The following is a 13172-nucleotide window of genomic DNA, read 5'->3' on the forward strand; positions in this document are numbered from 1 at the left end:
CGCGGCGGGCTTCGCGCGAACGTCGCCGTCGCGCCCCCACCCCCCACCACGTTCACCGTCGCCCCCCCCCCACCACGTTCACCGTCGCCCCCCCCCCACCACGTTCACCGTCGCCCCTCCCCCCCACCACGTTCACCGTCGCCCCCCCCACCACAGCGTTCACCTTCGGGGTGAACCCCCAACTCACACTTGGCCGAGGCGTCCTGCAGGAAGCTGCCAATGCTGTCGCTGGACGAGAAGTCGACGTGGGAGTCCTCGTGGAAGCGGTCGATGCCCACCTTGCCGAAGTCCACGTCGAACTCGTCCAGTTCCTCGTACGAGCTCTCCGCTGGGGACGACGGGGGGGGGGGGGGGGGGGGAGAGGAGGAGGACAGCCGGCGGTCAGAGGGAAGCTTCCGCCACTGCAGGGTTAGGCCCGGCTCCGGCTCCGAGAACGCCGAGGCACCAGAGCGGAGCCCGTGAGGGATAGCATCTCGATTTGAAGCTTTCGTGACTGCAGACATCCGTACTCTTTGGTTCTTTCGGTAAAGTCACGTAGTGGGTAGGAATAATAATAATAGATCACAACGTTTCCATGGCAACGCAAGCGACCGTCTTCAGGTGATCTATTATTATTTTTTTCTACCCACGTGACCCGGGAGGATAACGCGAGAATTTCAGCCTCCAAACGCTGGAGCCCAGACGCTCAGCGGTGGGGTGTCGCGGTGCCCGAGACCTCGTCTCAGTGGCTCTTGAACCTGGGTGTGCGAGATGCCCTTCCCGGGGGGGCGCGAGGCACGGACAGATTTTTTTTAAAGGTAAATCATCTTAAAGTCAAATTAAGCACGGGGCACTTTAAACTTCCTTTGTGCGTTTATTAACGCGATACTTTTTTTTTAGTTGTTAAGATTGAGAACCAAAGTGGAGCGAGGCTGCGGTGAAGGTGAAGAACCGCGCGCCGCCTTATCGCGTCTCCCTCGCCTGGCACGCATCGGGGCCGCGGGGGGGTTCGATCCCGGACCCTGGCCGTTTAGCGGAGTTCACGCGGTTTCTCTCAACGTGCGTCGTGGATTGATCTCCGTCGAGGTTTCGTTGCCTACGACTACAACCACCCACGTGCGGTGACAACGCCGTTTTGACGGGCGTGGTCACCACGCGTGGGCCAGGTCATCGCTGGGGAAAAAAAAGAGCTGAAATATTAGCTCGGCGGGACCTTGCCCGGTGGAAAAACAAACGAATAGTTTGTATACTTCATTAGACCTCCTTTGCCAGTACCAAAATTTAATCATAGGGTTTTTTCCCTTTTTTCTGGCAACAAAACTGAAACCTTTTTTACGAGGATTCATGTCACTGCATTAACCACAACACCTGCAGTCAAAATGCAAACAAAAAACACACTATGATAATATGATGATGCATTGTCCTTGAAACTGATTGGTCCACACCAAGGGACGGCTTTCTTTTGAGCCTCGACCCAATTGGTGCTCGACCAGATGACGCCAAAAGGCGTCAGAAAAAGGGAAAAACCCTATTATTACAGTTTGTATGCTCTTTGGGGTTTTGTTTGTCGTTCGGTAAAGTCACGTAGGTAAAACAAAAACCCAAAGAGTATACAAACTATTTGTTTTTTTCACCAGAAATCTACCGCAAGGCAACCAGTTTGTCAGCTTAAATACTGCCACCTGCCTCTGGTTCATGTATGTAATGCTCTTCAACCTGCACACGGCCATCTCACCCCCCTAACCCCCTGCAGCATAACAAAAGGCAGCTTAACTTAGCCCCACCCCCCACGGCCCTTCTTGGCTCCTCCCCCCCCTTAACCTGTATATAATCTCGGGTATCTTAGAGCTCTCTTCACTTGATACAGCAATTTTGCTGTGACGGTTTCCACCTGAAGACGGAAGCTTGTGTTGCCTCCGAAACGTCGTGATTTTATTTAGGTTTTTTTTTCCATTTATTTTATTGATTATTTTACCTACGTGACTTTACTGAAAAAAAACCCCAAAGAGTATGAATCCCTGCAGTCACGAAAGCTTCGAATCTAGAAATAGTTTGTAGTTTAAAATTAGACTTGGCCAATTCATTCGCTTCGAGTGGAAGGTAACGGGAGTACGTGGAGAACACTCGGCATGCAGACTGCGTCACAAGCACCGGGTCCATCACCAATTATTATCAATTCCAACAAATTATTCGGTGACGCTGCCGGTGCCGCTGCCGCATTGGCAGTGGTGCGGCGTCGCAATTAACAACGGAACAAAACGCAACAAGCCAGCGCCTGCTCTCTCTCTCTCCCTCCCCTCTCTCTCCCTCCCCTCTCTCTCCCCTCTCCCCTCTCCCCCTCCCCTCCCCTCCCCCTCCCCTCCCCTCTCCCTCCCCTCTCTCTCCCCCTTCCCTCTCCCCTCCCCCTCCCCTCCCCTCTCACTACCCTCTCCTCTCTCTCTCTCTCCCTCTCCTCTCCCTCTTCTCTCCCTCTCCTCTCCCTCCCATCTCCCTCCCATCTCCCTCCCGTCTCCCTCCCCTCCCGTCTCCCTCCCTTCCTCCCCTCTCTCTCTCTCTCTCTCCCTCCCTCCCCTCTCTCTCTCCCTCCCCCCTCCCTCCCCTCTCCCTCCCCTCTCCCACCCACACCACCGCGTGCGTGCGTCTGCGAAACCCGAGGGCGCCACCAACCTCCTTTCCCTCCTCGGCCGCCGCGAACCACCCCGGCCGCCATGGGCATGTGCCCCAGCACCTTGTCCAGCTTCTCGTAGTAGGGCGAGCGCGAGAGGCGCACCGTGCCCTGCTCCTGCGCCTGTGCCACCGCCTTGCGCGACTTGGCGTACACCATCTTGAGCTTCCGGATGCGCAGGCGACAGTCCTGCGCCGAGCGCTGGGAGCCGGGCAGCGCCGCGACGAGGCGGTCGCGCACGCGCTCGTACACGCACGCCTGCTCGTGCGGGGCGAGGGCCAGCGAGTCCTGGATGTCGCGGTCGGCCCACGCGTCCAGCAGAGCGTTGGTCTCGGTCTCCGACCACGATCCGGGCCGGAAGGACGCGGGCGTGAGGTCGGCCTGCTGCTGCTGCTGCTGCTGCGGCGGCTGCTGCTGCTGCTCCTGCTGCTGCTCCTGCTGCTGCTGCTCCTGCGGCTGCTCCCGATGATGCTCCTGCAGCACGAGCTGCTCCTGCTCGGCAACGTCGGCCATATCTCGTTTCGGGGTTGGGTCCGTCGGGTTGCGATCGCCGGGTGAAGCTGCGACGGCAACGGCGCGCTGTCGGCCACCCGCCCCCTCGGCTGAGGCGTCCCCAAGTCCGACGCTGATCACTGCGAGCAGCAAGAAGCGTCGGGAGTGCAGATACCGGGGGGGGCAGGGGGGGAGAGGTGGAAAGGAACGACGGTTATCCACGCGGGGTTTGCGAGATGCAGTTTTGCATGAACGATGCTCTACAATACAATCTTATTATTCTAAGGAGGAAACACAGAGGGCTAACGCACGGAGAATGTCTCTCTCTCTCTCTTGCCACGTGCAGCTCCCAGTCTCGGCCGCCATCTCGTCCCCCTTCCACTTCCCCCCCCCTCCACGCTCTCTGCCCCTCCCCTCCAACCTTCCCTCGCCCCTTCTCTCTCAACTAAATCACTTTCTGATTTAAAGCTTTCGTGACTGCAGTAATTCATATTCTTAGTTATTTCGGTAAAGTCACGTTGAAGGGAAACAACAAAATAATAAAATATATATAAAACAATACAAATTCTCACGACGTTTCGACCATAACACAAACGGTCGTCACACCTGAAGACGACCGTTTGTGCTATGGTCGAAACGTCGTGAGAATTTTTATTGTTTTATATATATTTTATTATTTTGTTGTTTCCCTTCAACGTGACTTTACCGAAAGAACTAAGAATATAAATCACTTTCCTTTGCCTCCTCACCTCATGCCGACATGTTCCCATCCCCTCCTGTGCCCACTGTCCAACGGATGTGACAAGCTCTGCTATTTTGTGCCAAGGGTGCTTATAACAGCTTTGCGTTATCATCGGTGCCGCACACACCGAGCGGAAGTCTGAGGTAGGCGACGGAATTTCAACAGAAGGTCCCCGAATGGTTCAAACGCCCCCCCCATCCCCACAACCCCACCTCGGTAAGTTTCTCGATCTCTAATAATAAAGTTTTTCCCCTTTTTTCTGGCAACAAAACTTAAACCTTTTAACGAGGATTCATGGCACTGCATTAACCAACATACCTGCAGTCAAAATGCAAACAAAAAACATACTATGATAATATGATGATGCATTGTCCTTGAAACTGATTGGTCCACACCAAGGGACGGCTTTCTTTTGAGCCTCGACCCAATTGGTGCTCGACCAGATGACGCCAAAAGGCGTCACACAGCTCAAAGACAATGCCACTATCAAAGTAATGAGGGCTCGGGATGAGCATCTACATCATTAGACCTCCCTTGCCAGTACCAAAATGTAATAATAGGGTTTTCCCCCTTTTTTCTGGCCAAAAAAACCGAAACCTTTTTACAAGGATTCATGTCACTGCATTAACCACGACACCTGCAGTCAAAATGCAAACACAAAAACATACTTTGAAAATATGATGCATTGTCCTTGAAACTGATTGGTCCACACCAAGGGACGGCTTTCTTTTGAGCCTCGACCCAATTGGTGCTCGACCAGATGACGCCTTTTTGGTACTGGCAAAGGAGGTCTAATGATGTAGTTTCTCGATCTCGTCAAGGAACATAACCACCACGTGAACGGCGGTCATCCTCGCATTAGGGAAATTGAGTTTCAGGACGCACAATTATTGTGTCTGTCTGTGTTTCTCTCCTTGTGATGGGACTTTGTAGGAAGCTCAAATGAAAACTCAACAATTTATTTAGTTCTTTATTTTAGCAGGTAAGGCCCCCACCGAGTTGCTACGTATCTCTTAATCACAAACGACCCTGGACATCACAAATGATCGCTCAACAAAGAGGCCAAATCATCGTTAGGGTTAGGGGTTAGGGAGGAAAATCCATGCAATCATGGGGGGGGGGGGAGGCGCAAAATCCAAATATACAGCGTCAGGGTCGGGATTAAAACCCACAACCTCCTGCATACCAGGCAAGGGAGTTAAAATCTTGCAACCACGGGTGGCTCTATGAGCCCACGAGTATTACAGCTGTCTTAGTCTGGCTATGTGAGCCCCCAGGTATCACAGCTGTCTTTGTCTGGCTGTGTAAGCCCCCAGGTATTACAGCTGTCCGAGTCTGGCTCTGTGAGCCCCCAGGTATTACAGCTGTCTGAGTCTGGCTCTGTGAGCCCCCAGGTATTACAGCTGCCTCAGTCTGGCTCTGTGAGCCAGCAGGTATTACACCTGCCTTAGTCTGGCTCTGTGAGCCCCCAGGTATTACAGCTGCCTTAGTCTGGCTCTGTGAGCCACAAAGTATTACAGCTGCCTTAGTCTGGCTCTGTGAGCCCCCAGGAATTACAGCTGCCTTAGTCTGGCTCTGTGAGCTCCCAGATATTACAGCTGTCTTAGTGTGGCTCTGTGAGCCCCCAGGTATCACAGCTGTCTTAGTCTGGCTCTGTGAGTCCCCAGGTATTACAGCTGTTTTAGTCTGGCTCTGTGAGCTCCCAGATATTACAGCTGTCTTACTCTGGCTCTGTAAGCCCCCAGGTGTTACAGCTGTCTTAGTCTGGCTCTGTGAGCCCCCAGGTATTATAGCTGTGTTAGACTGGCTCTGTGAGCCCCCAGGTATTACAGCTGTCTTATTCTGGCTCTGTGAGCCCCCAGGTATTACAGCTGTCTTAGTCTTGCTCTGTGAGCCCCCAGGTATGACAGCTGTCTTAGTGTGGCTCTTTGAGCCCCCAGGTATTACAGCTGTTTTAGTCTGGCTCTGTGAGCCCCCAGGTATTACAGCTGTCTTAGTGTGGCTCTTTGAGCCCCAGGTGTTACACCTGCCTTAGTCTGGCTCTGTGAGCCCCCAGGTGTTACAGCTGCCTTAGTCGGACTCTGTGAGCCCCAGGTATTACAGTTGCTTTAGTCTGCCTCTGTGAATCCCCAGGTATTACAGCTGCCTTAGTCTGGCTCTGTGAGCCCCCAGGTGTTACAGCTGTCTTAGTCTGGCTCCGTGAGCCCCCAGGTATTACAGCTGTCTTAGTCTGAGTCTGTGAACCCCCAGGTATTACAGCTGTCTTAGCCTGGCTCTGTGAGCCCCCAGGTATTACAGCTGCCTCAGTCTGGCTCCGTGAGCCCCCAGGTAGTACAGCTGCCTTAGACTGGCTCTGTGAGCCCCCAGGTATTACAGCTGCCTTAGTCTGGCTCTGTGAGCCCCCAGGTGTTACAGCTGTTTTAGTCTGTATCTGAGCCCCCAGGTATTACAGCTGTATTAGTCTGGCTCTGTGAGCCCCCAAGAATTACAGCTGCCTTAGCCTGGCTCTGTGAGCACCCAGGTATTACAGCTGCCTTAGACTGGCTCTGTGAGCCCCCAGGTATTACAGCTGCCTTAGTCTGGCTCTGTGAGCCCCCAGGTATTACAGCTGCCTTAGCCTAGCTCTGTGAGCCCCAAAGGTATTACAGCTGCCTTAGTCTGGCTCCGTGAGCCCCCAGGTATTACAGCTGTCTTAGTCTGACTCTGTGAGCCCCCAGGTATTACAGCTGTATTAGCCTGGCTCTGTGAGCCCCTAGGTATTACAGCTGCCTTGGTCTGGCTCCGTGAGCCCCCAGGTATTACAGCTGTCTTAGCCTGGCTCTGTGAGCCCCTAGGTATTACAGCTGTCTTAGACTGGCTCTGTGAGGCCCCAGGTATTACAGCTGTCTTAGCCTGGCTCTGTGAGCCCCCAGGTGTTACAGCTGCCTTAGTCTGGCTCTGTGAGCCCCCAGGTATTACAGCTGTCCAAGTCTGGCTCTGTGAGCCCCCAGGTATTACAGCTGCCTTAGTCTGGCTCTGTGAGCCCCCAGGTATTACAGCTGCCTTAGTCTGGCTCTGTGAGCCCCCAGGTGTTACAGCTGCCTTAGTCTGGCTCTGTGAGCCCCCAGGTGTTACAGCTGTCTTAGTCTGGCTCCGTGAGCCCCCAGGTATTACAGCTGTCTTAGTCTGAGTCTGTGAACCCCCAGGTATTACAGCTGTCTTAGCCTGGCTCTGTGAGCCCCCAGGTATTACAGCTGCCTCAGTCTGGCTCCGTGAGCCCCCAGGTAGTACAGCTGCCTTAGACTGGCTCTGTGAGCCCCCAGGTATTACAGCTGCCTTAGTCTGGCTCTGTGAGCCCCCAGGTGTTACAGCTGTTTTAGTCTGTATCTGAGCCCCCAGGTATTACAGCTGTATTAGTCTGGCTCTGTGAGCCCCCAAGAATTACAGCTGCCTTAGCCTGGCTCTGTGAGCACCCAGGTATTACAGCTGCCTTAGACTGGCTCTGTGAGCCCCCAGGTATTACAGCTGCCTTAGTCTGGCTCTGTGAGCCCCCAGGTATTACAGCTGCCTTAGCCTAGCTCTGTGAGACCCAAAGGTATTACAGCTGCCTTAGTCTGGCTCCGTGAGCCCCCAGGTATTACAGCTGTCTTAGTCTGACTCTGTGAGCCCCCAGGTATTACAGCTGTATTAGCCTGGCTCTGTGAGCCCCCAGGTATTACAGCTGCCTTGGTCTGGCTCCGTGAGCCCCCAGGTATTACAGCTGTCTTAGCCTGGCTCTGTGAGCCCCTAGGTATTACAGCTGTCTTAGACTGGCTCTGTGAGGCCCCAGGTATTACAGCTGTCTTAGCCTGGCTCTGTGAGCCCCCAGGTGTTACAGCTGCCTTAGTCTGGCTCTGTGAGCCCCCAGGTATTACAGCTGTCCAAGTCTGGCTCTGTGAGCCCCCAGGTATTACAGCTGCCTTAGTCTGGCTCTGTGAGCCCCCAGGTATTACAGCTGCCTTAGTCTGGCTCTGTGAGCCCCCAGGTGTTACAGCTGTCTTAGTCTGTGAGTCCCCAGGTACTGCAGCTGTCTTAGTCTGGCTCTGTGAGCCCCCAGGTATTACAGCTGTCTAAGTCTGGCTCTGTGAGCCCCCAGGAATTACAGCTGTCCAAGTCTGACTCTGTGCGCCCCCAGGTATTACAGCTGACTTAGTCTGGCTCTGAGCCCGCAGGTATTACAGCTGTCTTAGTCTGGCTCTGTGAGCCCCCAGGTATTACAGCTGTCTTAGCCTGGCTCTGTGAGCCCCCAGGTATTACAGCTGTCTTAGTATGACTATGTGAGCCCCCAGGTTTTACAGCTGTCTTAGCCTGGCTCTGTGAGTCCCCAGGTATTATAGCTGTGTTACACTGGCTCTGTGAGCCCCCAGGTATTACAGCTCTCTTAGTCTGGCTCTCTGAGCCCCCAGGTGTTACAGCTGCCTTAGTCTGGCTCTGTGAGTTCCCAGGTATTACAGCTGTCTTACTCTGGCTCTGTGAGCCCCCAGGGATTACAGCTGCCTTAGTCTGGCTCTGTAAGCCCCCAGGTGTTACAGATGCCTTAGTCTGGCTCTGAGCCCCCAGGTATTACAGCTGCCTTAGTCTGGCTCTGTGAGCCCCCAGGTATTACAGCTGCATTAGTCTGGCTCTGTGAGCCCCCAGGTATTACAGCTGTCCTAGTCTGGCTCTGTGAGCCCGCAGGTATTACAGCTGCCTTAGTCTGGCTCTGTGAGCCCCCAGGTATTACAGCTGCCTTAGTCTGGCTCTGTGAGCCCCCAGGTGTTACAGCCGTCTTAGTCTGGCTCTGTGAGCCCCCAGGTATTACAGCTGTCTTAGACTGGCTCTATGAGCCCCCAGGTATTATAGCTGTGTTAGACTGGCTCTGTGAGCCCCCAGGTATTACAGCTGTCTTAGTGTGGCTCTTTGGGCCCCCAGGTATTACAGCTGTCTTAGTCTGGCTCTGTGAGCCCCCAGGTATTACAGCTGCCTTAGTCTGGCTCTGTGAGCCCCCAGGTGTTACAGCTGTTTTAGTCTGGATCTGAGCCCCCAGGTATTACAGCTGTATTAGTCTGGCTCTGTGAGCCCCCAAGAATTACAGCTGCCTTAGCCTGGCTCTGTGAGCACCCATGTATTACAGCTGCCTTAGACTGGCTCTGTGAGCCCCCAGGTATTACAGCTGCCTTAGTCGGGCTCTGTGAGCCCCCAGGTATTACAGCTGCCTTAGCCTAGCTCTGTGAGCCCCCAGGTATTACAGCTGCCTTAGTCTGGCTCTGTGAGCCACCAGGTATTACAGCTGCCTTAGTCGGGCTCTGTGAGCCCCCAGGTATTACAGCTGCCTTAGCCTAGCTCTGTGAGCCCCCAGGTATTACAGCTGCCTTAGTCTGGCTCCGTGAGCCCCCAGGTATTACAGCTGCCTTAGTCTGGCTCTGTGAGCCCCCAGGTGTTACAGCTGTCTTAGTCTGTGAGTCCCCAGGTACTGCAGCTGTCTAAGTCTGGCTCTGTGAGCCCCCAGGAATTACAGCTGTCCAAGTCTGGCTCTGTGCGCCCCCAGGTATTACAGCTGACTTAGTCTGGCTCGGTGAGCCCCCAGGTATTACACCTGCCTTAGTCTGGCTCTGTGAGCCCCTAGGTATTACAGCTGCCTTAGTCTGGCTCTGTGAGCCCCCAGGTATTACAGCTGCCTTAGTCTGGCTCTGTGAGCCCCCAGGTGTTACAGCTGCCTTAGTCTGGCTATGTGAGCCCCAAGGTATTACAGCTGCCCTAGTCTGGCTCTGTGAGCCCCCAGGTGTTACAGCTGTCTTAGTCTGGCTCTGAGCCCCCAGGTATTACAGCTGTCTTAGTCTGGCTCTGTGAGCCCCAAGGTATTACAGCTGGCTTAGTCTGGCTCTGTGAGCCCCCAGGTGTTACAGCTGTCTTAGTCTGACTGTGAGCCCCCAGGTATTACAGCTGTCTTAGTCTGGCTCTGAGCCCCAAGGTATTACAGCTGCCTTAGTCTTGCTCTGTGAGCCGCCCGGTATTACAGCTGTCTTAGTGTGGCTCTGTGAGCCCCCAGGTATTACAGCTGTCTAAGTCTGGCTCTGTGAGCCCCCAGGTATTACAGCTGTCTTAGCCTGGCTCTGTGAGCCCCCAGGTATTACAGCTGTCTTAGACTAGCTCTGAGCCCCCAGGTATTATAGCTGTGTTAGACTGGCTCTGTGAGCCCCCAGGTATTACAGCTGTCTTAGTCTGGCTCTCTGAGCCCCCAGGTGTTACAGCTGCCTTAGTCTGGCTCTGTGAGTCCCCAGGTATTACAGCTGTCTTACTCTGGCTCTTTGAGCCCCCAGGTATTACAGCTGCCTTAGTCTGGCTCTGTAAGCCCCCTAGTGTTACAGATGCCTTAGTCTGGCTCTGAGCCCCCAGGTATTACAGCTGCCTTAGTCTGGCTCTGTGAGCCCCCAGGTATTACAGCTGCCTTAGTCTGGCTCTGTGAGCCCCCAGGTATTACAGCTGCATTAGTCTGGCTCTGTGAGCCCCCAGGTATTACAGCTGCTTTAGTCTGGCACTGTGAGTCCCCAGGTATTACTGCTGCCTTAGCCTAGCTCTGTGAGCCCCCAGGTATTACAGCTGCCTTAGTCTGGCTCCGTGAGCCCCCAGGTATTACAGCTGTCTTAGTCTGAGTCTGTGAACCCCCAGGTATTACAGCTGTCTTAGCCTGGATCTGTGAGCCCCCAGGTATTACAGCTGCCTTAGTCTGGCTCCGTGAGCCCCCAGGTATTACAGCAGCCTTAGTCTGGCTCTGTGAGCCCCCAGGTATTACAGCTGCCTTAGTCTGGCTCTGTGAGCCCCAAGGTATTACAGCTGTCTAAGTCTGGCTCTGTGAGCCCGCAGGTATTACAGCTGTCTTAGTCTGGCTCTGTGAGCCACAAGGTATTACAGCTGCCTTAGTCTGGCTCTGTGAGTCCCCAGGTATTACAGCTGCCTTAGTCTGACTCTGTGAGCCCCCAGGGTATTACAGCTGTCTTAGCCTGGCTCTGTGAGCCCCCAGGTATTACAGCTGCCTTAGCCTGGCTCTGTGAGTCCCCAGGTATTATAGCTGTGTTAGACTGGCTCTGTGAGCCGCCAGGTATTACAGCTGTCTTAGTCTGGCTCTCTGAGCCCCCAGGTGTTACAGCTGCCTTAGTCTGGCTCTGTGAGTTCCCAGGTATTACAGCTGTCTTACTCTGGCTCTGTGAGCCCCCAGGTATTACAGCTGCCTTAGTCTGGCTCTGTAAGCCCCCAGGTGTTACAGATGCCTTAGTCTGGCTATGAGCCCCCAGGTATTACAGCTGCCTTAGTCTGGCTCTGTGAGCCCCCAGGTATTACAGCTGCATTAGTCTGGCTCTGTGAGCCCCCAGGTATTACAGCTGCCTTAGTCTGGCTCTGTGAGCCCCCAGGTATTACAGCTGTCTTAGATTGGCTCTATGAGCCCCGAGGTATTATAGCTGTGTTAGACTGGCTCTGTGAGCCCCCAGGTATTACAGCTGTCTTATTCTGCCTCTGTGAGCCCCCAGGTATTACAGCTATCTTAGTGTGGCTCTTTGGGCCCCCAGGTATTACAGCTGTCTTAGTCTGGCTCTGTGAGCCCCCAGGTATTACAGCTGCCTTAGTCTGGCTCTGTGAGCCCCCAGGTGTTACAGCTGTTTTAGTCTGGATCTGAGCCCCCAGGTATGACAGCTGTATTAGTCTGGCTCTATGAGCCCCCAAGAATTACAGCTGTCTTAGTCTGGCTCTGTGAGGCCCCAGGTATTACAGCTGCCTTAGTCTGGCTATGTGAGCCCCCAGGTATTACAGCTGCCCTAGTCTGGCTCTGTGAGCCCCCAGGTGTTACAGCTGTCTTAGTCTGGCTCTGAGCCCCCAGGTATTACAGCTGTCTTAGTCTGGCTCTGTGAGCCCCAAGGTATTACAGCTGCCTTAGTCTGGCTCTGTGAGCCCCCAGGTGTTACAGCTGTCTTAGTCTGACTGTGAGCCCCCAGGTATTACAGCAGTCTTAGTTTGGCTCTGAGCCCCAAGGTATTACAGCTGCCTTAGTCTTGCTCTGTGAGCCGCCCGGTATTACAGCTGTCTTAGTGTGGCTCTGTGAGCCCCCAGGTATTACAGCTGTCTTAGTCTGGCTCTGTGAGCCCCCAGGTATTACAGGTATCTTAGCCTGGCTCTGTGAGCCCCCAGGTATTACAGCTGTCTTAGACTGGCTCTGAGCCCCCAGGTATTATAGCTGTGTTAGACTGGCTCTGTGAGCCCCCAGGTATTACAGCTGTCTTAGTCTGGCTCTCTGAGCCCCCAGGTGTTACAGCTGCCTTAGTCTGGCTCTGTGAGTCCCCAGGTATTACAGCTGTCTTACTCTGGCTCTGTGAGCCCCCAGGTATTACAGCTGCCTTAGTCTGGCTCTGTAAGCCCCCAAGTGTTACAGATGCCTTAGTCTGGCTCTGAGCCCCCAGGTATTACAGCTTCCTTAGTCTGGCTCTGTGAGCCCCCAGGTATTACAGCTGCCTTAGTCTGGCTCTGTGAGCCCCCAGGTATTACAGCTGCCTTAGTCTGGGTCTGTGAGCCCCCAGGTATTACAGCTGCTTCAGTGTGGCTCTGTGAGTCCCCAGGTATTACTGCTGCCTTAGCCTAGCTCTGTGAGCCCCCAGGTATTACAGCTGCCTTAGTCTGGCTCCGTGAGCCCCCAGGTATTACAGCTGTCTTAGTCTGAGTCTATGAACCCCCAGGTATTACAGCTGTCTTACCCTGCATCTGTGAGCCCCCAGGTATTACAGCTGCCTTAGTCTGGCTCTGTGAGCCCCCAGGTATTACAGCTGCCTTAGTCTGGCTCTGTGAGCCCCCAGGTGTTACAGCTGTCTTAGTCTGTGAGTCCCCAGGTACTGCAGCTGTCTTAGTCTGGCTCTGTGAGCCCCCAGGTATTACAGCTGTCTAAGTCTGGCTCTGTGAGCCCCCAGGAATTACAGCTGTCCAAGTCTGGCTCTGTGCGCCCCCAGGTATTACAGCTGACTTAGTCTGGCTCTGAGCCCGCAGGTATTACAGCTGTCTTAGTCTGGCTCTGTGAGCCCCTAGGTATTACAGCTGCCTTAGTCTGGCTCTGTGAGCCTACAGTTATAACAGCTGTCTTAGTCTGGCTCTGTGAGCCACAAGGTATTACAGCTGCCTTAGTCTGGCTCTGTGAGTCCCCAGGTATTACAGCTGTCTTAGTCTGACTCTGTGAGCCCCCAGGTATTACAGCTGTCTTAGCCTGGCTCTGTGAGCCCCCAGGTATTACAGCTGTCTTAGTATGACTATGTGAGCCCC

General features: G+C 54.1%; 1 protein-coding gene across 1 annotated transcript in view; it reads right to left on the reverse strand.

Annotated features, from left to right (window-relative positions):
* Positions 1-13172, reverse strand: part of LOC116956666 (uncharacterized) — a 58388-nt gene that overhangs the window by 7616 nt on the left and 37600 nt on the right. The window contains exons 2-3 of the mRNA XM_032978440.2: positions 2647-3276; positions 188-328 (exon numbers count right to left, since the gene is read on the reverse strand). Of these exons, the coding sequence (XP_032834331.2) occupies positions 188-328; positions 2647-3157 (652 nt within the window). The 5' untranslated portion in view covers positions 3158-3276. The remainder of the gene's footprint in view (positions 1-187; positions 329-2646; positions 3277-13172) is intronic.

Source organism: Petromyzon marinus, chromosome 66, assembly GCF_048934315.1.
Source record: "Petromyzon marinus isolate PM22_M1 ecotype Great Lakes invasive population chromosome 66, UKy_Petmar_22M1.pri1.0, whole genome shotgun sequence".
Taxonomy (NCBI): domain Eukaryota; kingdom Metazoa; phylum Chordata; class Hyperoartia; order Petromyzontiformes; family Petromyzontidae; genus Petromyzon; species Petromyzon marinus.